Genomic DNA, 27,052 nt, shown 5'->3' with positions numbered 1-27,052 from the left:
TAACTCTGTGATGGGAAACCTATGATCTTCCGTATGTTGTTGATTTTCCAATACCGATCATCCTTCACCACTCCCTATGTTTGTTAAGGCTGATGGAAGGGCAGTCTAACAACATCCAGAGGACAACGTTTTCCCCCAACTTAACTTAATTAAATGTATAGCAAATCAACCTTGGCTTTTGGTTCAACTGCAGGCTTCTTTCAATTCTGCATTTTTAACGCCATGGGCATATTTTGACAATCTCAAGTCTTAAAATGTCCAGATAAACTGTGCGGTAAGAAATCTGGAGGTGGCTTTGAGTGCTTATCTCTCTCTCCCCTTCAAAAGCAAACACATACAACTCTTTCCAGAATTTCGAAGACAGATATGATTCAGTATGGAAGAAATGACAAAACAAAGGAGGTTCATAGCCATGCACATCTGTGACGTCCATATTAAAAAGGCATTAAAATTCTGCAAATAAGGAAGAAAACAAGAGTTGCAGCAATAGTAGCACCCACTCTAAACTATTTTTTCATCCATTCTTCCTGACAAGTTTACTCTCCGAATTTAGAAACAAATTTCAGATGCACACAGATATATGTTACCTCAAGCAAGCATGCTAACATCATACAGCTGTTAGCCACCTTGGGACCTTTAAGGAGAAAGGCGGGGTAAAAATATTTTAAATAGATAAATATTGTTAAGCCCCAAGTCCTACTCAGCCATGTTTCCAGCATACTGAATGAACATAGGAGGAGGAAAAGCATGATAACCCCATCCCCTCCTTGATCATTTCCACTGCTTTGCTATACATGGAAAGTGTACTTTTGAACCAGGAAGACTCCACGATTCATGGAAATTCTCCATGTGAATTAGAGCCATGATTTTCCAGGGTACTAATTCTCATGGTAAGCTTTCATAGACAGCAGAAGCTCTTCTCCTCCTAGAGATGGGCATGAACCACAGTTCAGTCCAGTTTGATGCAGCACCTGCACAGGTGTTCTGTGGGCACAGCAGGCTTCCCTCCCTCGCCTCCTCTGGGTGATCGCCTTCTCACTGGCAGCAGCATGCTTCCCTTCTCTGCCCCCTCCAGCAGCCGCCCAATCAGAAGAGAAGGTGAGGCAGGGAAGCCTGTGGTGCTGCCTCTGAGTGGGAGATCACCCGAAAGAGGCAGAGGAGGGAAGCATGCTGCTATCAGTGAGTGAGCAATCATCTGGAGGAAGCAGGGGAGGGAAGTATGCTGTTGGTGGTGAGTGGGTGATTGCCCAGAGGAGGCGGGGGAGGGAAGTGTGCAGAGCCCACAAAATATTTGTGAAGGTTCAAGACTGAACCGGGCTAAACTGCAGTTCATGCCCATCTCTACTTCAGACCCATCACCTCCACAGACAGAGTACAATAGAAGTGTGGATGGAAGGAAGGAAGTACGCACTCTCATGTTGCATCAACAAGCACGACTGAATACTGATTTCAACGGTGCATTTGTTTGTGATCAGCGCAAACATTTAAGCTTTTAAGAAACACAGGAAGTGCCTCTCTAGCCACTCAGAAGTCATGCTGCATGGACAGATGTTGCCATTTGCCCATATTGTGAGTCTTTCACTTTACATACCAGGATCATATGTAGGTGGTGGTGGAGGAGGAAGTTTTCCACCTTCTTTAAGAACCTGATCAACTCCTTTGGCTGCTCGTATAGCTGCTAGGAGCTCCTCATGCTTTCGTCTCCAGTTTGATGGCTTCTTTGCGGGCTCTGGCTATGGAGACAACAGAGACAGTATACCTATTTACAATCTAATCCAACTGATTTCTCCAGTCTTGTATGCAATAATAAATACACCATTAAATATAAATCTTTCCTTCATCATAAAGTCATATTGTCTCTTGGTAAAAGTATAGCTATAAAATCTATACTTAGCTCCTTGGTAGGGAAGTTGGGAAGAGTTAGTAAACAAATACAGAAAAAATATGTTTAATTTTTCCTAAGAAATTTCTATGGCATGCTTTTGATTTCTAAATAAAAGGTTTGCATCCTTCTGTTTTTATTGATAGTTTGACACATAACTGGTTCCTGCATTAGATTAATGGAATCGGACTCCTGAGTGCTCTGGAGATTTTCCAGTGATAGAACTGGCAATACTGTTGAGGTCTTAGTCACAAAATGTAAGGTGCAAAGAATATGGACAAAATTGCACCTGATTACCCTCTCCAGTGCAACACTTCTAACAGTCTAATTATCATAACTTTTTATTTTGTTTTCCATTTTACCTATATTTCAAATACATCCATAATTTTAAATTGTGCAAAGTTCTGATACAAATAAATAAATAAATAAAGACCCTCTCTAGACTGTGACACCTGTTCAGCAACCTGGTATTTCATGAAAATGCAAGCAAGGAAAAAGGCTGGAAGATATCCAGTGAAAATGGTACAAGACTTGGTGTGAAACTAAATACACATGTGAATATATAACTGTGCCTATTACGTGGCTACAAAAATGTTCATTTTAGTGCCTTCAATGTATGCTTAAGTAACCACTGAGTGGAGTTCTTACTGAACTATTATTAATACCTGCTCTTGCAATAAAGATGTTGCTCCTTTGGAGACCTGCTGTCATCCTTTTCCTTAAGCACTTTAAGGACAAAAATATTCATATTTACAGTGACCTTTACACTATTATTGTGGCATGTACAACCAACAAGTCTAATTCTAAATCTAGCTCAATTATTCGGAATCACCTTCAGTTGATGCAGTATGAGGACATGAAACAAATCCAACCATATGGACAGCTGGGACTTCCCCTCATGGGTCCAACTTTGTTCCTGGAGGGCCTCCTCCTTTCCTAGATTATCAGAGCCAGATATAAGGATATGGCCATGAAGGTCCAGGGTCTGGAAAAGGTTTCTTTCTGTAAGGGAGAGTTGCCTGTTGTACTTCAGGAGTCTGTGGTGTGGCTATTCTGATGGAATCTTAATCCAATTGATCTTGACAACAACTAGCTAGTATGAAATATTAGGTATTTCCAGCTAAGGAAAAGTATGAACATATGAATTGGCTCATATAATAGGTGACTAGCATACCTTCAACACAGTAACATAAGAATCGACATAGTACCAGTATTAGGAAAGTACATGTTATTGAACTCAGTAAATATACTTATGACTCAACAAGCTTAGATTTAGGGTCAATGATTTTAGATTCCATATTTCAATTCCAGTATGTCATTGATAATAAGTGGTTTTGGACATGTTTATGAGTAATCTGATAAGAAAGGCAGGTTATTCATAAACATGTTTAAATGTGCTTGTGGGTTCAAGTATAGGCTACAGAGAAAGTGTGACATCTCATACAAATCCTCTCCCTATCTATCTTAACAAACACGTGTATTTCATGTCTGTGGAAAACTGGAGGATTACATTAGATACACCCCTTAGTCTTGTTGGGGTGATTATATTTTTTGACTGCTAAGTTCCCAAAGTAAACAGCATATTTACAACCAGTCACTGAACAAGGGATCCCTTTTTAAAATATTGATATCTTAACATTAATGTACTTACCCGTGGCTTCAGAGGTTTTACGGTCGGAATATCAGTCCCTTCAGCTCTTTGTCTGCTGGAATCAAATGTTTTCCTTTTTCTATTAGCAGATTTTTGGCAAATGGGGACATGTTTTCTCTGTGAGCAGAAGAGTAAATAAATGCAACACTTATATCTGGACAGAGTTTTTCTCCTCTCCAGTTACAAGACATTCCTATTATGAAAAATGGGAAGGAGAGGTGGGAATAAAGCTCATACGGTATTCATATAGGATAAAGCTACTGGGCAGGTTGCTAGACAGATAAACAAGCGCAGGAGTTCCTGTTATATTCCTTGCATGTGTTTAGAGATGTAATGAACTTGCTAGTCAGCAGCTTTATGGAAAGAGTAACTAAATCTGACTAGATAAATAATCCACACACAGAATTCAAATATTTAAATTTGATTTATTAACACTAGAGAATAAGACAAACTGGTAAAAGGTGTGCAAAACTGCTTCATTTTAACAAACATAATCACTTCTCACTCTTAATTTAAGCTACTTGATTTTTTACTTACTAATGCATTTGGGAAAAAAGTCCTCCCACAAATCTTGCATGGTAACAAATCTTCTGCTTTCCCCACGATTTCGTTATCTTAAAAGAAACATATACACATACATTATGACAATATACAATAGTGTATCTACTTGCAACCACTCAGGAAGTGGCAATAATTAGGCTGCTGCATTTATATACTTAAAACATAGATTACAATGAACTGAAATCTGAGTAAGAATACACATGAAGTTTAGTCAAACCATTGTGTACACAGAGAGGTGGAAATGCTTCACATTTTCCACCAGAGATTACAATAATTCTCTATTCCATGGAGCGATATAGCAAACCTACAATCTATAATCCTTAGGAATTTAAATACTGATAAAGATGATGGCTCTGATCAGGATGTGTCATTTCAATTTTTGGGGCTCCAACTCCTAGAATTCTCCAGGCAGAATCCAGGCCAACCACTCTAATGGGGAGATGGGAAGGAGAGTCTCCTCATGCAGCCAAGGAGTGGTTGACTGCCTGGGAAGGTAGGAACAGTATTGATTGGGCTCCAGTGTTTATTAGTTTGCTGATTGATGTTCTGCCAATGCAGAAGGACTCCGGCTGCCTTTGCAGTCTGGTAAGTGGACTGGGTGGCTGGGGAGGGAGGAGAGGAATCAGAAACACCTGGACAGCAGCACTTTGTGCATGAAGCCCCTATCTCTAACAGTGAGACTTCACTTCCGAGATACCCCTAGGACTCACGGGTAGGATCAGGGCAGCTTCTTGAGTGAAATGTAGGTGTAGATATGTGGGTTGGAACTCCCTGAGTTCTGACTGGGGAATTCTTGGAGAATTCTAGGAGTTGGGATCAAAAAAAATCCCAAATGGCACAACTTTAGCCTCCAATGTTCTGGTCCCACTGTTATAACTGAAGGGCTGTGCTGCTGTGTAAAATACACTGTGCACTCTGAATAGAAAAACAAGATGGACAGACACACTTCATTAAAAAACAATAGCCAAAGTCCATTGGTTACACCTACTAGTGTAACACAATTGGCATAAATCTTGTTGACAAATTGCTGCAATTTAAGAAATTAGCAGAGGCACTGCTGCAAGCTCAGAAGTTAGCAGAGGCACTTGCTGTTGCATACCGAGTTGTGTGACTTAATTCTTACAATAGCTTCTTGATTTGTGGCAGTTCATCAATGAGATTTACATGAATTGCACTACACTGGAGGGCATAACTAAAAGGATTTTGGCCATTTATCAGATTATTATTTTTTGGGATCAGTGGCCATCTTTCATATAAATTATGCAGTACATAATATCACCAGAACCACACACTATCAAACTTCTAAAGCAACAGATTATGAAATAGTAAATCCAGTATGTATAAGAAGTATATTAAATGGTTCTGGATAATTTGCAAAAGGTTTATATGGAATAGCATGTAGGCACCTAGGGAAAACATCATGGAATGGATTAGAATAAGAACCAGAGCCTTGTCAAATAATGTGAAGTCAGCAGCAGTGGGCTACTGAACAATTTGTAGTGGACCACCTAGACTATGGTGGTATCCTCGGGGGGAAAAGTAAAACTGAGTGGATACTGATCATACTGCACGGCTCTTAAGTCCTTAAACTAGAAGATCAGTTATACCTTACTTGTTCAGAGTCAGAATACACACTTTTAAATTTTCAGAGCTTGGACGATGAATAGCCTTGCATTCAAAGAAAAAAGCAGACTTTCTCAGCAAATGGAATTGCTGGTTTTGACTAATTAACTAATTCAAGATTTTTCCCCAGAAACAAGTATTTTCCATAAATTAATCCTTCACATACTGATACTGATGTAAATAAGAACTCTCCTTTCAAAAACTTAATACATAGTAATGACTCTCAGCTGATCTTAGCCATTTATTACGTACAGTATGTTTTTATGGAATAATGGTAGCAGATAGTACTACACAATACTCAAAGATTAATGCCCCATTGTTCCAACAAAAGGAATACTATATTGCCTTCCAATGTCCCTATCCTTCAACCATTGCTCTTGGCAGATGTCCAGCTGGCTGCAGTAATATTTATCAAAAATAATTAATTGGAAAGTTGAATATTTCCATTGTAAGTCTATCAAGCAACAGAAAGAAAGAAAAACTTCCTACTCTTTTAAACGTATAAGAAACAGTAATGTCTAACTCTTTTCATTATGGTCATACACAAATGACTATTTTTTGAAACAGTATAGACATAAAAGGAAATCATGCTTTCTCACAATCAGGGCTACTTCAGGCTCTTACAGCAACCTTCTTATGGAAGCACACAGATGCAAGCAAGGTACAAATAAAATCTGATTGCTTAACTTAAAACATTATATTGCACAGAAGAACAATGCAGTTTTCCATGTCTTTGGTTTTAATTTATATAGTCCCTCAAATGCCCACATCAGCTTTCAAATTACACATTAACAATCGGTTGGATACAGATTAAATTAGCTGTACTTTGGTCTCACTCAAATCATTATGAAAATTTAGTCTGAGAAACCTGTTACCAGCTGATTGCATTTTAAAAGCCAAAACACTTTCCATAAAAACTACAACTTCCATAAACTGCTTTGATGGTGGTACGGATGAACTTTTGTAGGTATATACAAAAGGCCATCCCACTAATGCATTCTTCCCACATACATAAATAAGAAGTCACACTTGTCTTCTGTAGAACTATCAAAACAGAAAGAATGCCTGTTTTTCTTTGAAGCAGGTTACCCTGTCAGTGCCAGAACCTGTATGTTTTGTTGCACTGTGCTGTGCTTTAAGGGTTAAATCTAATTATTATTCCCAACTATGGCAACCCATTGAATGTCTGGGACTTGTTAAGTCCCTTGTTAAGTCCCTTTTCTATAAATTCTGTTGATTCAATGGCTTGACTAACAATTGCATTTAGTACTATGGTTTAGCATTTCAGTTAAGGAAAATCATTGCAGGTGCTGCTTACGTACTAACAATGGATCAGAACTGCTTTGTTGGTGGTGGTGGTAGCAGTGAGAGGAGGCTTCTTCTGGACTACTGATATACTCAATAGGCTTGTCCTATTGAGAGACCGCCTGCTTAATTTCTTAGTTCCTTAATTTCTCAAAGGTGCAGAAAGAAGGAGGCAACATCCTGGGCTTGACAAACCAAATTATATATCTAATTGCCATGTGGACATAGCTGGGAAGTGGGGAAAGGAAGGCAGACAGCATGTCTCAGATGCTTATTTACTAGTACTAAGCCAGGTTTGCTTAAAAATAGCCAATTTTTTATAACTTGAACTCTTACATTATTACATTGTAACTTGAACTCTTAAGATTATTACATTGTAACTTGAACTCTTACATTATTAACCTTTAAATATTAAATCAATGCCAGTATTTAAATTGGTATTAAATCAAGTAACATAGAAGCAGAGGGCCCCAGTGACAGAAAAGGCCTCCTACTGCTAGTTGTGCCTGGCAATGATTAGATTAGGCATCCTTCAGTCTCGAGAGACTATGGTAATGTGCTCTGCATATTCTCAGCGCTAGTTTGGCTGAAGCCAATTCAAGAGTGATAATCCCTTCCATACTGAAAACAAATACAATCTGTCCCCTGTCCAGCTCCCTAGTTTGGCTAGTTTTGGGACTGCTTCCTTAGGTCCATTCCTAAGGCCTTCAGATCCCACTTGCAGATATTCTTGTATCGCAGCTGTGGTCTCCCTCTGGGGTGATTTCCCTGCACTAATTCTTCATACAGGAGATCTTTTGGAATCCGACCATCAGCCATTCTCATGATATGCCCGAGCCAACGTAGACGCCGTTGTTTCAGTAATGTATACGTGCTAAAAATTCCAGCTCATTCCAGGACTACTCTATTTGGAATTTTGTGTTGGAGACAACACATATGGAATGTGTTCAGCTTCCTCTCCTGCTGTGCACAAAGGGTCCAGGATTCACTGCAGTACAGGAATGTACTCAGGACACAGGCTCTATAGACTTGGATCTTGGTATATGCCGTCAGCTTCTTATTAAGCCATACTTTCTTTGTGAGTCTAGAGAACATGGTAGCTGCTTTACCAATGCGTTTATCCAGCTCGACATCTAGGGAGAGAGTGTCAGAGATCGCTGAGCAAAGTACACAGAACAACTTCCAATTCTTGTGTGGAGATGGTAATAGAGGAAGGTGAGTCCATGCCCTGGTCCATGACTTGTGTTTTCTTCAGGCTGATTGTTAGTCCAAAGTCTTGGCAAGCCTTGCTAAAATGATTTATGAGTTGTTGGAGGTCTTCAGCAAAGTGGGCAACCATGGCTGCACCATCAGCGAAGAGAAAGTCCCGCATGCATTTCAGATGGACTTTGGTCTTCACTCTCAATCCAGAGAGATTAAAGAGCTTTCCAACTGATCAAGACCGGAGATAGACACCTTCTGTTGCAGTTCCAAAGGCGTGCTTCAGCATGACAGTAAAAAAGATCCCAAACAGGGTCGGCGCAAGGACACAGCCCTGTTTTGCTCTGCTTCATATGTCAAAAGGATCTGATGTTCAGCCACTGAAAACTACAGTGCCCTTCATTCCCTCATGAAAGGACCTGATGATGTTAAGGAGTCAAGGTGGACATCCAATCTTGGGAAGTATTTTATAAAAGCCATCCCTGCTAACCAAATCAAAGGCCTTTGTAAGATCTATGAAGGCCACAAAGAGTGGCTGCCGTTGTTCCCTACATTTCTCCTGCAACTGTGTGAGGGAAAATACCACGTCAGTGGTGGATCTATTAGCTCGAAATCCACACTGTGATTCTGGATAGACTCTGTCTGCAAGCACCTGGAGCCTCTACAGCACAACATGGGCAAGCAGCTTCCCTACAATGCTAAGAGAGATGCCACGGTAGTTATTGCAGTCGCCCCTGTCTCCTTTGTTCTTATACGATGTGACAATGTTTGCACCCTTCATGTCCTGTGGTACTCCACCTTCACTCCAGCAAAGACAAAAGATTTCATACAGTGCAGTGGTGATGATCTCTTCACAGCACTTCAGCAATTGTGTGCTGTTGTATCTGGCAATGATGTGCTGTGATGTGCAGCCAACTCTAGTCTCTTTCCATAAATATAGCTGAACAGGTCGTGAGCTGAATAGTACCCCATTTTATTTTGGATTTGTTCCTGTTCATGGGGTTTTCTTGGCAAAGATACTGGAGTGGCTTGCCAGTTCCTCCTCCAGGTGGATTGCGTTTCGTCAGAACTCTCCACTATGACCTGTCCATCTTGGGTGTCCCTGCATGGCATAGCCCATAGCTTCTCCGAATTACTCAAGCCCCTTTGCCATGACAAGGCAGCAATCCATGAAGGAACCTCTTAATGAGGGTGAAAGAGGAGAGTGCAAAAATGGTCTGAAGCTCAACATAAAAAACACTATGATCATGGCCACTGGTCCCATCACCTCCTGGCAAATAGAAGGGGAAGATATGGAGGTAGTGACAGATTTTACTTTCTTGGGCTCCATGATCACTGCAGATGGTGACAGCAGGAGGAAAGTGATAACAAACCTAGACAGCATCTTAAAAAGCAGAGACACCACCTTGCCGACAAAGGTCTGCATAGTCAAAGCTATGGTTTTTCCAGTAGCAATGTATGGAAGTGAGAGCTGGACCATAAAGAAGGCTGACCACTGAAGAATTGATGCTTTTGAATTGTGGTGCTGGAGGAGACTCTTGAGTGTTCCCTGGACTGCAAAGAGAACAAACCTATCCATTTAGGAAGAACTCAACCCTGAGTGCTCACTGAAGCTGAGGCTCCAATACTTTGGCCATCTCAGTAGAAGAGAAGACTCCCTGGAAAAGACCCTGATGTTGGGAAAGTGTGAAGGCAAGAGGAGAAGGGGACGACAGAGGATGAGATGGTTGGACAGTGTCATCGAAGCTACCAACATGAATTTGACCCAACTCCAGGAGGCAGTGGAAGACAGGAGGGCCTGGCATGCTCTGGTCCATGAGGTCACAAAGAGTCAGGCATGACTTAAAGACTAAATAACAACAATTATTTTGGATTTATGTGGTGAGCAATAGCACACAGTAATTATTAATATTGTGATTAAAATATCTATTAACTATTTATCACCCATCCTAAAAACATTTCACACACATTGGAGCTAGTATCTCAGGAGTTCATTGTCTTCAAAAGCAATGGCCTGGTACCTCTTATTCCCTTTTTATTTAGGTATAAATGAGCGAAATCTGTTGGTGTAAATTTATGCGGTAGAAGCTGATGCTTTCATCAGCTGGCACCAGTAAAATATATTTTAAATTACTTAAATGTTTTGTATCCCCTTTTTAAGGTTTAGGAGCTCCCTAGGGCTCCCTTTTGCCCTGGTGAAGCCTTTGGAAGCTTAGAAATGGCAAGGGGAAGATTTGCCAGCTGTGGGCCTGATTCTGGTGCCAGTGATCTGGGGTTAACGTGGGGTAACAGCTCCCTCCTCTGGTCTTGAGGCTTCCAAAGGCTTGTCTAGGGCAAAAGAAGTTAATAAGAAAGTTGAATATTTCCTTGGAACTGAAAGAAAAGAGCCCTGCTCTTTTAAATGTGAAAGAAACAGGAACCTAAAATGAGGGAATAGGAACCTTATAATTAATTTAAACAAAAATTTCTGGTGCCAGCTGATGACATCATTAGCTTCTACCACATAAATTTATGTCAACAGGATTTTGGCCATTATTCTGGTGATTAAGATGTCAGAGGGATATAGACATAGGTAATGACAAATAAGCTAGCCATGGCATTCCAACTCTTTAGTCATTAACATTGTCCTTAGAACTAAGAAATACTGTTTTGTGTACAAAAAACCTCTACTCTCCCTAACTTAAAGACACATGCTCATTAATGAGCAGATAATTTTTTTAGACTGATACATATGAGCTGTCCTTACATTGCATATTTCATACTGTGTATCAAAAATGTTCTATGCTATTATTTTCTTGTACTATATACTTTCTAGTTAACTGAGGTGCACCAAGCTATGTCCCTCTTGACTTTTAGGAAATTATAAAAGACAGAACCTTATAAAGTGGCCTTCAAGAACCTATCCTACTTTTAATTTTAAAATGTAGGATTTTTAAAAATTATTTTAATGAGTTGGTCATCACCATATTGTTCCGAGTTTGTATATGGGTGGTGTTTGGAGTGGGAAGGACTCCACTGGTCTGTTTTGTAAATCTCCCAGAGTACTGGGTGTCACTAAATGGGAATGATATACATATTAAATAAATAAATACCTAAATCAGTGATGGCAAACCTATGGCACACATGCCACAGCTGGCACGCAGAGCCCTTTCTGCAGGCACGTGAGCCATAAGTTGCTGGATCGCTACTCCTCCCCTGCAGCCAAACCTCAGGAGGCGGCTGCAGCCACAGGGCTGGTGCTTCAACAGGCAGCGGGCCAGGATCCAAAGCAGCTGGTGCTAGATCCAGAGTGGGGTCTCGAGGCACCTGTGTGCCCGGGGTTCCCCCTTCCGCCACCACTTCCGGTTCTGCCAACGTGGACCGTCACCCGCTGGTGTTTTTCTTTTCTTTTTTCGGGCCCAAAAAGGTTCGCTGTCACTAACTTAAAATCCTCTTACTTCAGTGAATACATGTGAAACTAAAAAGATAATAGGTATGCTAATAGGAACAACTAATGAAAATTGTTTCCCCCCATTGTTTCATTCTACATACCTTGTTTCCCCCAAAATAAGATCTAACCTGAAAATAAGTCCTAGTATGATTTTTCAGGATGCTCATAATATAAGCCCTACCCCCAAAATAAGGCCCAGTTAAGTGAAATTCCACCCTCCACCATTGTGCAGCAACCAGAAGAAGATGACAGGACTGTATTTGAATAAATGTAGACTGTTGTACATGAAAAAAAAAATAAAACATCACCTGAAAATTAGCCATGATGCAGTTTTGGAGCAAAAATTAAAATAAGAACCTGTCTTATTTTTGGGGAAACATGGTAAGCATATATGAAAGAACTGACTTTTTTTTTTAAAAAAATAACATATTAAATACATCAAACAATATTTTTATTAGCCTTTCTATTTGATAATTTGTGTAAAGCTAATTTTTAGTTAAGCTTTACATCTGTCTCTTAAAACAGATGGACATAAAAATGCAAGTCTCTGAAGAGAAAATGAAAACAAGGTAAGTCATTATAACATTATAACACTGCTTAAGAGATTTTTGGCACAGGACTAGTCCAATTATCTGTGTTTCTTAAATGGGATTAAATTGTCTCCTGCTGAGCCACTTTTTAAGATTAGTTGTATTTTAAGTTATTTCTAGTGGACAGAGCCTTCCACATTTTATAAGCCCTCACAAGAGTCTCTGCTTGAATGTGCAAGTTAAACATTATATACTTGGCAGAGATATTCAGTTAGTTAAACTAATAAAAGTGTTCCATCATTAAGAAATGCACATACTATTCAAAAACAAACAAAATGAAACAAATCCATGTCTCAGTGACCATTAGTCCACAGTGACAATCACAGTCATATTAGGCCATTAGAGATTCAAACAATATCTTGTGCTTCATATTCTGTTGATCCAGTGTTACTGTCCATTACCACATAGTTCATCTCCAGAAGTGCTTAATGGGTACCAATCTCTGGAAAAAGGCAATAGAAACTAATGGTTATAGCCAGTTCTTTGCAACACTGTAGGTCAAGGGTGGATAAAGTGTAGCCTGCAGGCTGCATCTGCCCCCATTATGTATCTGGCACCCCCTCCTGTTTGTGAGTGTTTGGACTACAGTGGTGCCTCGACTTTCGAACGCCCCTACCTATGAACATTTTTACTTATGAGCAGCTCTGCTCGCAAATTTTTGCTTCAACTTACAAGCGGAGTTTCCACTTATGAACAGAAAAAGGCAGGGGGGAAAGGCGGGAAATTTAAATTTACTAACTGTTGGAGGCGAAGAGCTGGGAGGCTTGAGTCTAGCCGGGGTGCTCCCTCCGGCTGCTCGCCTCCCGGCGGGCTCCAACAAGACCAGAGTTGGCGCTCCTCGCTACCCTCCGCGGGCCGATGCCGCCACTGCCTACCGGGGTGGCCGCGATGGTCCTTGGCGCTCCTCGCCACTCTCCTCCATTTGAATTTCCCACCATCTGCCCGCAGAGGGCAGCGAGGAGCACTGAGGACTGACGCAGCTGCCCCAGCGAGGAGTGGCAGTATCAGCCTGCGGAGGGCGGCGAGGAACGCTACCCCCAAGCCTCATTGGAGCCTGCCAGGAGGCGAGCAGCTGGAGGGAGCACCCCGGCCAGAATCAAGTCTCCTGGTCACGGCAGTCACAGCAGCAGTGGAAGCTTGGGAGGCTTCGGAGGCTGAGGACCGGTAACGTGCTGCTTTTTTAAAAGGTTTTGGGTGGGTGGCTTTTGTTTTGTTGCTGGTGGTGGGGGGTTTGAGGCTCAGTTTTGTTTTTTGGTGATTTTTTTTTTTTTTTGCAGTCCCAGCGTGGGACTTGATCTGTTTATTTTTATTTTAGTATTTTTTTTAAATGCTGGAACATATTAATCCCGTTCCCATGCATTTCAATGGGAAATGGTGCTTCGACTTACGAGCATTTCCATTTATGAACATCTTCTAGGACAGATTAAGTTCATAAATTGAGGTACCACTGTACTTGTGAAACCTACATGCACTCAGCCTTGAGTTTCACGAAGAAAGAAAATTGAGAAATAAAGAGGTATAATAGCCGTATTCACACAAAAGAGCAAGTGAGAATTTATGATAATTCCCACTAAGTGTTCATGAGCAAGTGTGCTGGTAATCCAATCATTCGTACTTGATTTCCCTCACTAATCAGTGCAACTTCAATAACCAGAAATTCATCCAGAGGAAAAGAATTAATATCACCCTGAGGTGAGCTCCTACTTTGCTACTCACCTAACAAGTCAAAGACTGAAACCAGGTTTCGATATTACCTCAGGATTCCTGACTAGTTTGCCACTGACAACACAAAAATTGAGTTTGAGCATAATGTTGAGATTTGTTTTGCTTTGCTTTAATTTTTTGTTAGTGGGACCCTGAATGCTGAAGTTTCTCCCACTGGCGAAAGTTATCAGGTACCAGGCACAGGCATGCTTGCTTACAATCAATACGATCTCCCAGAATTGTTCTATGCCAATATTACCAATCTTAAATTAATCAAATAAAATATTCTGAATGATTGAGAAGTTTTCTTTGAATAAAAAGAGGTTTTTTTTAAAAAAAGTACTGATTTCATAATCTTATAATACTATGAATGGCAGGAGTATCCTTATATGTCGAAATTGCTTGATGATGACATCGCAAAACGATGGTTCCAATGGGGAAAATTCGCTTTACGTTGATTAGGAAACTGCTTCGCAAACCGTTTGTTCGCAAAACGATGTTTTTTTCCGGCTCCGCAAAATGGCTTCCCTCCCTTCTCAAAATGGCTGCTTTCCAGACAGAAACTTCGCATTACAGCGAATTAGAACAGCTGATCGGTGGTTCTCCACGGGCAATCTTCACTGGACTATGAGGTATTTCCCCCATAGGAACGCACTGACGGGTTTTCAATGCATTCCAATGGGGATTTTTTTCCGCTCAATGACGATTTTGCTTAACAGCGATTTTGCTGGAACGCATTATCGTCATCAAGTGGGGCACCACTGTAAACAGCTTTCTTTCTCCTTATATAGCACAGAATGTGTCTTCTAACAGTGGTCCCCAACATTTTTAACTCCACGGACTGGTTGGGGAAGGTGGGGCACCCCCCCTACTCGGATGCATGTACAAAGGTGCGGGAGCGCACTTGTGAATACTCACACGTATGCGCAAAGCAGCAGGGGCACTCGCGCAGGTGCATGCACACAGGCATGCACAAATCTATCAGTTCTTCTATGGCAGTGGTCCCCAACCTTTTCCAAACCACGGAATGGTGGGTGGACGGGGTCAATGTGTGGGGGGCACCCCCGCTTGCAGGTGGGGTGGTTCGCTCAGTGGGGGTGCACTCGCAGGTGGCCGTGGCGTGTATGTGCGGATGAGCGGGATGCACTTGTGCATACATGGATGGGTGTGGGGCGCTTGCAGGTGAGCATGCCATGCTCGTGTGCACATGCGGGGCACCGTGTGTGCGGGTACACAGGCCATGTGTGTATGTGGACGTGTGGGGTGAGTGCATGTGGGGGGCTGGGAGATCTGTCTCTGTGGCCTGGTCCTGCGAAAGCCACGGACTGGCAGTGGGCTATGGACGGGGGGGGTTAAGGACCCCCTGTACTATGGTACTGAAACCCAGTACTACCAAGCTGAATAATGAAGCTGATCACACCTTAACAAGGCCTTTCACACTCTGACCAAAAACTCAATTATAGAAATTAATAACGAGTTACTCATACACTTTCTCGACCTCTGTGTGATCTTGCCCAAGTGATTACAACCCCCAAAATCCTGCAAGAAGTTTGGAACTGCCTTGTAAATTTATGAACAGGGACACCTTGCCTTGATTTCTTCCTATCATCCAGCCAGTGCTCCCTTTTACACTGTTAATTTGATATTGCTTCAGCTAAGGCTGACTTCACACTCCCGTTTTTAAAAAGTAAGAATGTTGTTAAAACATAGCTTGATTTGCTTTAGTAACACCACAGTATACCAGCAGTATACACAGGTATAACGCTATCTATAAAATAATAAGCAGGATTTGTAAATCAAAAGTTTTATCAAAACAACAACAAAGGAATAAAAAGGTTCAGTTTACAAGTTAAAAATAAAATGTAAGAACAATGGTTCAAGCTGTCAATTCTTTAACAGATAAATGTAAGTACTGAAGCAATACTTCAATATTTTAAAATGTCTAGCACTATACCAAGAATAGGGAACTGTTTTGTGTAATTCAATAAGCTTTCATTTCTAATATTTTACACTTTTCTAAGAGTTATTATTATTAATTTTATTTTTTCGCTGCCTTTCTCCCAACAAGGGACCCAAAGCAGCTCACAACATTAAAATTCACACAATTTAAAAACAAAATAAGTTAAATATTAAAAGATAAATTAAACAATATGTGATTTAAAATACAATTACAGTGGTGCCTCGCTAGACAATGATAATCCGTTCCACTGAAACCGCTATTTAGCGAAATCATTGGTTAGCGAAAAGCCTTTCCCCATTGGAATGTATTGAAACCTGTTTAATGCGTTCCAATGGGGAAGAATTGTTGTTATCTAGCGCTGATCGGCCATGGGAAAGCTGCTTTGCGAACCACCAATCAGTTGTTTAAATCACTGTCTTGCGAAGCTTAGGTCCCAAAAACACCTGTTTTGCAAGCGCGGAGGGAGCTGTCAAAATCGTTGTCTAGCGAAAATCGGTTTGCAAAGGAGGGACCAAACATTGTCCAGTGAAATTACCCCATAGGAATCACTGTTTTGCAAACTGCTACAGAGATCGCAAAAAGTCAATGTCTAGTGAAAAAACTGTCATGCGGGGTAACTGTCTAGCGAGGCACCACTGTAAAAGATTAAATCATGAGAACATTAAAAAGATTAAAATTATCTGCTAAAATGGGGTTCAGTGATTCAGTTGTAATTGTTAAAAGTCTGCATGGAGAGATGGGTCTTTAGCTTTTTTCGAAAGGATAAAAAGGTAGGGACCATCCTGAGGGAGAATGTTCCATGTTCCATAGGCTGGGAGCTGCCACAGAGAAGGACCTCTCCCATGTCCCCATCAACTGTGCTTGTCCTGGCAATGGGACCGAGAGATGGGTCCCCCTGTAGCTGGTCCCAGTCAGTAGTCTGGCTGCAGAGTTTTGCACCATCTTCGGTTTCTGAACCATCTTCAAAGGCAGCCCCACACAGAGCACATTACAGTAATCCAAACGGGATGTAACTAAGGCATATATCATTGTAGCTCAATTTCTTAGCACCGAACTCAACCATCTGAATTGGGCCCTACAGGCAAATGGCTATTCCAAGAATGAAATGAGAGGAGCCATCAAACCAAGAGCACAGAATTCAACAGGGGCTTACTCCTGGGTAGACACAGAGGATTGCAGCATCAAATCAATTAAAATTATACAAATCCCACATATTCATATAACCCACAGTTATGAAAAGAACATTATTTTTCTAGTTTAGGCTACTAACTCCCATTAATTTTAATGGGACTGATTCCCAACGATGTTTGAGAACTACTGTTATAGAACTGTACAGTACATTTTCCCTATGTGTCACATTCCCAGGGGGTTTCAACAGGCAACAGTCCAATAAGCCAGTCCAATATCAGAAGTCCAGAAGATGCAAAGCAGATACCAAAACACCAAAGTCAAAACACAAACCATAGTCAGCAGTCAGAGTCCAAAGCCAGGGGTCCAGAGAATAGGGTCCAGGATAAGCAGGAAGGTGGATGTGAGGCAAAGTGTTTGACTTGTTGCTTCCACAAGCTTGTAAGTGTCTGGGTGCAGATTTTATAGCAACAGCAGCCAACTAAACACCTCATCCTGCTAATATTCAGGGCTGGTCGACCTGATGTTCCTATAGTAAGCATTCATGTGGGCTTCGGATCTTCGTGTCATGAGTCCTTGCTGAAGCTTCTCCCTCACTCTGGCTACTGGATGAGGAGAATCTGGTAGTGATTCAGCTGCCTGTGATTCTGATTGCCCAGCATTCTCCCCAGCTGTAATTAACCCCTCAGATTCCAGATCTTCTTCAGCAGAACTCATGACACTATGTCTGGTCTCTCCTCTGCCCAACTGAATGCTCTGAGAGAACATGAAGACCAACAACAGAGCTGAGATGTAAGAGACTTAGAAGTATTAAATGTAGGCACTCTGCCACCAAGACAAGAGTCTCCTACTCTGTGTAAACTGTCAGCTGTGAATTGCTGATTATTTACATTACTTCTTTTCCATTTGTTCCCGGTCAAACATTCTTGTTACAAATATGTTTAAAATATATTTAAAATATGTTTGTAGCTGTAATGAAGTTTAATGAGAAATACATCCCAACTGTGGCTGAAATGGAATGGACCATATATGTATATCCACGGGGAAAAGGTCCTTGGGGAAGGTGATCAGACCAGATCCAATTCCGGCGGCTCAGACACCTCAAGAGGGAGACTGGGCGTGTCACTCATGCTGTGGGACCATCTGTGCAGTGAGGAGCAGTCCCATGAGAAAGCCAACAGACAGAGAGAGATTTGGAGCATCTCCACGTTGTGGGATAGTGAGATAAACAATGGACTTACTATGTAATGGATATAGTAAGCAGCCAGTCTCATTGGACCCACTGAAGTTATTGTTGATTCCCCTACACAGTTTAAGAGTAAAAGTTTGATTAACAAAACTACATCTCCTGTGATTAATGCCGTCAAAGGGGAGGAACTGCTTACCTTTGTATCAGAACCCAATCACGCTCAATCACCATGATACTACATACATTCTAAAAGAATGAAATTGCCCCAGTACTTCATGGGAGTCACTAGGTTTCATGGGGGGATAGTTCTTTGGGAGGCTCTCTATAGAGCCTAAGGGGAAGTAAGACTTCTTCCACGAAAGCCTTTTGAACCCCATGAGGCTTCATGACTCCCATGAAGCACCAGGGCAGTTCTCTTCTTTTTGAAAGGAGGAAGATGGCAACAGAGTCACAAATATAGGTGAGAAAACTCAACCTGTGAATTTTTTGCTTCATCTCCCAGAAATCTGCCTGGAGAAATTCTTGGTGAATTCTAGGAGCTGGAGTCCAAAATATGTGAAAATGATTTGCCTATGAATAACAACTTCCTGTTATTCAATTTACAGAGGACGTTATAATCCTATCAACATATGAATATATAACATGTAGATGGCCATTCGGATAGTTAGTTGGAAGCCTTTCACAGCAACGTACAGAGATGTTATATCTATTATTATGTTTTTAATGTCTTTAAGTTTTAATGTTGTACGCTGCCCAGAAGCCACTGGTAATGGTGCGCCTAAAAAATATTTTAAATAAATAAATAAATAAATAAATAAATAAATAAATAAATAAATAAATAAATAAATACCATAGTACTATTTCTATATTGTTGCTTTTTCAGATTTTTGCTGTTTTTAATGTTTTGGGGGAAAATATTTCAGTGTGTATTAACTCTAGTAAGAGTTAAATAGCCCAAAGAACAGGATTCTACTCCAATTTTCATGTCTCCCCCATGGCAAACTGTTCAACTTTATTTCAGTTTTACCTAGTCAGCATTATGGCTTCCTCTTCTACTGCACACAAGTTGTCAAACATTAAAACATGAGTAAATTATTTATCTGTTGTGATTGCAAGGCAGAGAAAAATACACACATGCAGCTGAAGACAAAGAACAAAATAGAAGATGACTAAGCACTCTAGTCTAAATAATGCTGTCATCATCCTCAGAATGTCAGCTGTCGACAAGAATGTCAACTAGAGTAGAGATGCTCTATGGAGAAACATCACACGATAACGTGTAACATTGTATATTTTAATAGGTATATGTATTAGAAGGATCAGAAAATTCTCCCTCTTCGTCCTGCACAGTCAAAACTAGCCATACAAGGTCATTGCTTTGGAATGAGATAACGCTGAAATGCCAAGAGAGCTCCGCCAAATCTTACTCCACCAAAGGAGAGACTGCCGAGGCCAGAAAAGGCCTCACTCCAAGCCAGAAAGGTTTAGGCCTTTTCCCATAATAACCCAGAAATTAATTTTCCTCCTGGTACTTTTTTTTTTTTTTTGCATCTGTAATGGAAATGCAAAACCTACACTGCCAAGACTATAGGCTTGCATTTATCTCAGGATTTCTTTGCCAGTATCCACCATGTAATGCATTCCAGACCAAAAGGAGGAAAAAGAACCCTGCAGGGCTCCTGAAAACATCACTGGGGCTGGGCTGGGGGTGGGGAACCATTTAAAAACATTCACAGGCTGCTTGTAAATGCACTCTTTGTAGTCCGAACGGCTATGAAACAGCTGAACCAAATACAGTCACATACACATACCTATGAGAGTTACTTTGAAAAGCTTGAACCTTAAAACTTGGAAGTAGGGATGCTCATATAGGTCACATATTTAATATGTATATATCTTGAGAGGCCTCCTTCTGTATGTTCCCCTCTCTTTCAAGTGTCTCTGGCTGGCTGGGGAAATCAAGCAAACCCTTCGCTCCGACAGAAGGGCCTGCCTGTCTTCAGCCTGCGCCCGCCTCCCTCCTTCCAGCCTTGACGTTTCTGGGCCAGTCGCCCTCCGCCACACACACGCCCCCCCCCCACAGCCGAACCTTCCGCGCCGCCGAGCTCCCTGGAGGCGGTTCACCGGGAGTGGCCGGGAAGGGTGGGTCTGCCAAGGAACCCTGGGGGAGCCGGGCGCCCCGCTGTAACCAACGCAGAAGGCGGCCGGCCGGCCGGCCGGCCGGGCGGGAGGGCAGGGCGCGCTCCTGGGGCTGCTGCCGAGGACGAGCACCCTTCCTCCCGCACCCCACGCCCCCCTTCCCCCGGCGGGAAAAGAGCGGGGAGCCGGTCTGAGCACCAGGGAGAGACGCGGCACGGCTCCCAGTCCCCATCACGACCGCCGTCACCTCACGCCCCGCAGGACCTGCCCGCTACGCGAAGGCGTCTCCCTTTCCCACAAACCAGGATAAACACAAAGGCCCGGGGCCCGTCCGCCCGCCCGCTCGCCCCGGCAAGGCGGGCGGGGCTTTCCAGACAGCCGGGCCTTCCCGCGTCCCTGCCGCCGCCGCCGCCGCCGCCTCACCTTCCAGCCCTTCCATAGCGCGCCACGGCCGGCCCCTCCGGCTCCTCTTCCCGGCGGCCGCCGCAAGGGTGGTGGTGGTAGCGGTGGCGGCGGCTGCTGTAGCAACCCGGCCTCCACCCTGCCCCTAACATCCTCGGCGCCCATTGGCTTCCCAATACAGTACAGGGCGGGCCGGAGCGGAGGGAGAGCGCGGGGCGGTGCTGCACGCAGTGCGGATGGGCAGGGCGAGGCTGGATGGAGCCGCTTTCTGGATCTCTTGGTGATGCGCTCGTCTTCCCAAGGCCGGCCTGGGACCCTAGATTGTGTGGATGTACGCCTCCCCGGTTCTTATACTCCTTTCTACGTATCTAGGTTCACGATTCCCCCTTTGCAAACACAGACACGTGTACGTATATGCAGACACGGCAGGTGACAACTGCCTTCCTCTCTGGTAGGCAAGCGTTTTTCCATCACAGTCTAGCTTTCCACATGGAGAGGAGATGATTCACACGGATTCATTCTCAAGGAGGTGTACGTGTGTTAGTTTGTTCCCGCATATATAATAAAAACGAAATTTAAAAAATAACAAAAATGTGGCACCTTGCAGACGAGCAGTTTTACTTAAGTGTCACAGATTTATCGAGGTTCTTCATGATGATAACAGCCCCGTGTTGTTTGCAGCAGCGGTGTAACAAACAGAAATGTAAAATATTTTCTTGGTATGCCCAGTAACAGGTGATGAGAAAAGGTGATTCCTTTTGGGTTAGTATGTGGCACAAAACTGGTAAAGGCACGAGAAGGCTGGGAATACTCTCAACTATGTGGTGGTTAGAATGAAAGGCAGAAATACAACACTTGTTCTTTCCGCAGAGCTGGTCAAGAGAAAAATCGTCCTTTGTGGCTGGATTTTCCCCTCTCAACCATCTGCCCTTCTCTGAGAAATGTGACATTAGCAAAATGTGACATTTCTTGGAGGGCACTTTGGCATTATATTTCCATATGTACATATAGTCATCATAATTTTGAGAATCTGGAGTTGAAGGGAATTCAAAATTCAAATTCCCATAACAAATTTCTTTGGCAAAATTTGCCCTCTGTGTCTTGGATGGGAGATTGGACAGAGAGGGAGGCATTCCAGGACAACCTGGAGAATGTGTCCAGGTTGATGAAGGTCTCCCACAGGAGTCCAGGAGCCCCAGCTTGCATCTTCCTTTCAGTCTGTCTTTTATCCTTCTTCCTTGCTGACCATAGTGTGGCCTGCCCTAGCGTGAAGCACAACACAGCAGGACACAGAGGGAAGGGCCAGGTCATGCCGTGGAAAGCCATGCTCTGCCTGGTGCATATAACAATGAGGAGAATGTGCTGCATTTCTTCCTGCTGCCGTTGAAGGATGGCAGGAGGAAGCACTGGCACAGTTCAATGCCAGGTGGGCCCTCCTGCTTCTTCCTGCACTGAGAAAATTGGGAAACCCTGATTGTCTGACTTTCCATTTGACCAAAGGAACTAAATAGCCTCTGTGATTTTACTGTAAATTGCACAATACAACTGAGGACCAGCCCTACTATTAGCCAAATTGCAACATCCGCCTCAGGCAGCAGGCTTTGGTTGTCATAACAGGGCAGTAAATATCAGCTATTGACAGTTTTATCATTTGCTTTGTCACCAATATTCTCTCTAAGCTGTGTGGGTGTGTGACTGCACAGTACTATATTAGTGCTGTGCACCCACTTAGTGCTGCTGCTCATTTGGTGCTGGTCATGGCTGGAACTTTGTGCGCACAGAACAGGGTTTCCACTCAGTGGTGGTGGAAAATTAGAGGGAATGTTGTTTGTCACTATAGTATTTTTAATGCCAAGATCATGTTTATGAGATTTTTTTTGTCACCTGCCTGGCTTTGTGTACTATGCACCTTTACTGGGGTGGGGTGCTAATAATATGTGTATGAGAGGAAGCAAAGGTTCACATTCAATTCCTGTTCTGATGCAGCCAGTTGCCCATTATTCTGAACATGTGTTTAGATTTCACCCTTTTCATCAAGCTAGGCTAGGATGGCATGCACGCATGCACACACGTATTCCTCTCCCACTCCAAAAAAGACAAGATCTGTGGTAAAGAGGTGAAAGTCCGGGAGAACGAGAAGCAAAAGCTTTTATATCTCATTCAGTATAAGTATCCAAAAGCTTGAGAACATCCATTATGCATATGGCCCATTGAAAGCTAAGGAAGCTAAATGTTTAATTCTTGAAAGTACATTTGTTTTTTTTCCCCTTTTCATTGCAGTCACACTTTTGTTCTGCCTCTTCCCCCCCCCCTTCCTAGTGTGGTCCAGACTTTTGCTTGCAGTTTTTGGCAAGGATACATTTGTGTGTGACAGCAGAAATAGATGTACATGGAAAGACTGCAAATGAGAGGGCAAATGACTGGCACAAAGAAACAGTGACAGTTGCATTGCATGGGTTTTGCTTTTGTGGTGTCTCTTTCTGACAGATCTGGTTGTGCATCAAAGCATGAGCCACATGAAGTGATGTATTTTTCCCTTATTCAAAAAAGCCACTAGGCACACACTAGGGTTCAACTTTTCCCTTTTTCTCTAGCATTAGTAAGTGTGCTGTGCTGTGTTGCCATTAACAGTAGAAGTCAGCCCTTGCCTGTATAGTTTAGTATTACATACTGGATGATGGATGTCATTATTTTTCCTGTAACAGATTAACACTATGTCCCCTCTCATTTTTTTTCTCACTTTGTTCGTTCAGTTCATTTTTTAGGGATGAAGTTTTGAAATGCTTGCATGTGTCAGAGTAGGAAATAAATTTCCACATGTGGCTGTGGATGCAACGTGTCTTGTCATGTGGAAAGACTTGGTGAGAAAGAATGTACTAAGCAATATAGATTTGGCTTATATACAACACTGCCTTCTGGCTAAGCACCAGCCGCCTCACTACTGTGAGTTCTTGTGGGACACCCCTTCCTCTGATCCAAATTATTGCTCTAATGCTGCCCTTTGCCATGCAGGAGAACATCTAAATGCAACTTCTGCAAAAGCATGTGCTTGACGGCAGGTTCCTGCTATGGTAGGAATGTACACATCTCTAAAGGTCAGCCCCTACAAGTAATGGTTACACATATTCACAGACTCTTCTCCAGAAGGCCCTGGGAGCCACCAGCTAGCACAGCTTCTCAGTGGCTCTACCAGTAAGACTCACACGCCATATTTTGACAGTCATATCTTGCTGGTACATCTATTTGCATGAGACAAGTTTGCACAGTAGGGTGAAGGAATCATAAATGTGCAATTAAGGCTCATCTAGCTGGAAAAGGTTCTGTGAATCATAATTTCATGACAATACAGTAGGTTATGAATTTCCCAAGGAAGATGGTGGGAAGCCTCATCTAAGATAAAATCTTAAAGCACATAGAAGAACAACCCTTGCTGAGAGAAAATCAGCATGGCTTCTGTAAGGATAAGTCTTGCCTCACAAACCTTTTAGAATTCTTTGAGAAGGTCAATAGGCATGTGGATGTGGGTGAACCAGTGGATACTGTCTATCTGGATTTTCCAAAGGCATTTGACGTGGTCCCTCACCAAAGGCTGCTGAGAAAACTTCACTGTCAGGGGATAAGAGGGCAGGTTCTCTTATGGACTGAGAATTGGTTGAGAACCAGGAAAGAGAGAGTAGGTGTCAGTGGGCGAGTTTCACAATGGAGAGAGGTGAAAAGCAGTGTGCCCCAGGGATCTATCTTGGGACTGGTGCTTATCAACCTGTTCGTCAATGACCTGTGGACAAGGATAAGCAGTGAGGTGGCCAAGTTTGCAGATGGCATGAAACTTTTCTGGGTGGTGAAGACCAGAAGGGATTGTGACAAGATCCAGAAGGATCTCTCCAAACTGGGAGAATGGGCAGCAAAATGGCAAATGTGTTTCAATATAAGAAAATGTAAAGTAACGCACATTGGGGCAAAAAAAAAAATCAAAACTTTATTAATCAGCTAAATCAGTTCTGAACTGCCCGTTATGGATCAGGAAAGAGATCTTGGTATGCTGGTGAACAGTTCAATGAAAGTGTGCAGCGGCAGTGAAGAAGGCCAATTCCATGATAGGTATCATTAAAAAGAGGATTGAAAATAAAACAGCCAACATATAATGCCATTGAACAAACGCTGGTAAGGCCGCACCTGGAGTATTGCATACAGTTCTGGTCGCCGCACCTCAAAAAAGACATAGTGGAACTGGAAAAGATGCAGAAGAGAGTGACTAAAATGATTACTGGGCTGGGACACCTCCCTTATGAGGAAAAGCTACAGTGTTTGGGGCTCTTTAGAAAAAAGATGCCTGGGGGGGACATGACTGAGACGTATAAAATTATGCAGGGGATGGATAAAGTGGATAGAGGGAAGCTTGTTTCCCCTCACACAATACCAGAACCAGGGGACATCCACTTCAATTGAGTGTTTGGAAAATGAGAACAGACAAAAGAAAGTATTTCTTTACCCAGTGTGTTGTTTGTGGAACTCCTTGTCACAGGATGTGGTGATGGCATCTGGCCTAGATGTTTAAAAGGGGATTGGACAGATTTCTGGAGGAAAAGTCCATCGCAGGTTACAAGTGATGATGGGGATGTATAATCTCCAGGCTTAAAAGGAAGGTACTTCAAAATGCCAGATGCAGGGGAGTGGTATCAGGAGACAGCTGTCTAGTTGTCTCCTGTGCTCCCAGAGGCACCTGGTGGGGCCACTGTAAGATACAGGAAGCTGGACTAGATGGGCTGTTGGCCTGATCCAGCAGGGCTCTTCTTATGTATAATTTTCGTCTTGAAAAATGAAGCGTGTTTCTAGCTAGAACCCATTCTACGGTCAGAGGGAAAAAATTCTACACTTTTAGCAAACGCATGCCCTTTATTTTATTTTTTTAAGTGTGCAATCAAAACCATGTTATAGGTTTTTAAAAAAGCAACCAATATAAAACTCATGCTGTTGCTTTTTAGTCGGTTAGTCGTGTCCGACTCTTTGTGACCCCATGGACCAGAGCACCAATTAAAAACAGAGTTGGAACTCCCTCTACTGGCCATGAAAAGTGTGTATCACTTGCAAGTACTGTAGCAAGTAGCAAAGTTTTCATTTGTGTTAAATGCCTTCTAGAAAACATATACTGTACACAAGTGCTGTTATCAGACGACATGAGGATTTATCAAAACTGAGGACCTTTAAAGTCTTTCTGGTACTGGTCAGAGTATTAAACTCTTGCTGGTGTGTCTCCTTTTGAAACTGATGGGAAATCAAAGTACTTAGCTCTAAGTGGTCCTTTAGCATTTCAAAGTATGAATAGAATTTATATGGTATTAACATTTGTATCACACATTTACCTTTCTAATGTATTTTGCAATTGGTTTGTTATATTTTTCTTGTTGTTGCTTCTGTTTTTATGCTGATTTGCTGTCAAGTACTCTGAGAGCTTTTGGCTATAGGATGATGAATAAGCATTAGATATAGTTTTAGATAAAGAATTGATGCTTTTGAATTGTGGTGCTGGAGGAGACTCTTGAGAGTCCCCTGGACTGCAAAGAGAACAAACCTATCCATTGTAAAGGAAATCAACCCTGAGTGCTCACTGGAAGGACAGATCCTGAAGCTGAGGCTCCAATATTTTGGCCATCTCATGAGAAGAGAAGATTCCCTGGAAAAGACCATGATGTTGGGAAAGTGTGAAGACAAGAGAAGAAGGGGACAACAGAGGATGAGATGGTTGGACAGTGTTACTGAAGCTACCAACATGAATTTGACCAAACTCCAGGAGGGAGTGGAAGACAGGAAGGTCTGGCATGCTCTGGTCCATGGGATCATGAAGAGTCGGACACAACTTAATGACTAAACAACAACATATCTATCTATCTATCTATCTATCTATCTATCTGTCTGTCTGTCTGTCTGTCTGTCTGTCTGTCTGTCTGTCTGTCTGTCTGTCTGTCTGTCTGTCTGTCTGTCTGTCTATCTATCTATCTATCTATCTATCTATCTATCTATCTATCTATCTATCTATCTATCTATCTATCTATCTATCTATCTATCTATCTATCTATCTATCTGCCTGCCTGCCTGCCTGCCTGCCTGCCTGCCTGCCTACCTACCTACCTACCTACTGTGAATTTTGTGAACCATTTAATATTTACACATTTACCTGATAAGAGTTTTAACATATATAAATATGAAAATAAGCGTGACCGGCAATATCATGATCCAGTTCAGAGTTTAACAAGTTCTTTGTAATAAAATGCCTGAGTCAAATAACCTTTC

At 42.3% G+C, this 27,052-nt stretch overlaps 2 protein-coding genes across 2 annotated transcripts in view; one reads left to right on the top strand and one right to left on the bottom strand.

Moving 5' to 3' along the window:
* Positions 1–20,949, bottom strand: part of ZC2HC1A (zinc finger C2HC-type containing 1A) — a 37,646-nt gene extending 16,697 nt beyond the window's left edge. Inside the window, exons 1-4 of the mRNA XM_072999059.2 lie at positions 20,786–20,949; positions 4,071–4,147; positions 3,534–3,650; positions 1,592–1,733 (exon numbers count right to left, since the gene is read on the bottom strand). Coding sequence (XP_072855160.2) covers positions 1,592–1,733; positions 3,534–3,650; positions 4,071–4,147; positions 20,786–20,801 — 352 coding nt within the window. The 5' untranslated portion in view covers positions 20,802–20,949. The remainder of the gene's footprint in view (positions 1–1,591; positions 1,734–3,533; positions 3,651–4,070; positions 4,148–20,785) is intronic.
* Positions 1–27,052, top strand: part of LOC144589259 (uncharacterized) — a 486,230-nt gene that overhangs the window by 448,374 nt on the left and 10,804 nt on the right. The window lies entirely within an intron of this gene.

The sequence above is a fragment of the Pogona vitticeps genome, chromosome 4, assembly GCF_051106095.1.
Source record: "Pogona vitticeps strain Pit_001003342236 chromosome 4, PviZW2.1, whole genome shotgun sequence".
Taxonomy (NCBI): Eukaryota; Metazoa; Chordata; class Lepidosauria; order Squamata; family Agamidae; genus Pogona; species Pogona vitticeps.
Note: the sequence above shows the minus strand (reverse complement) of the source record. Positions and strands in the feature narration are given on the sequence as shown.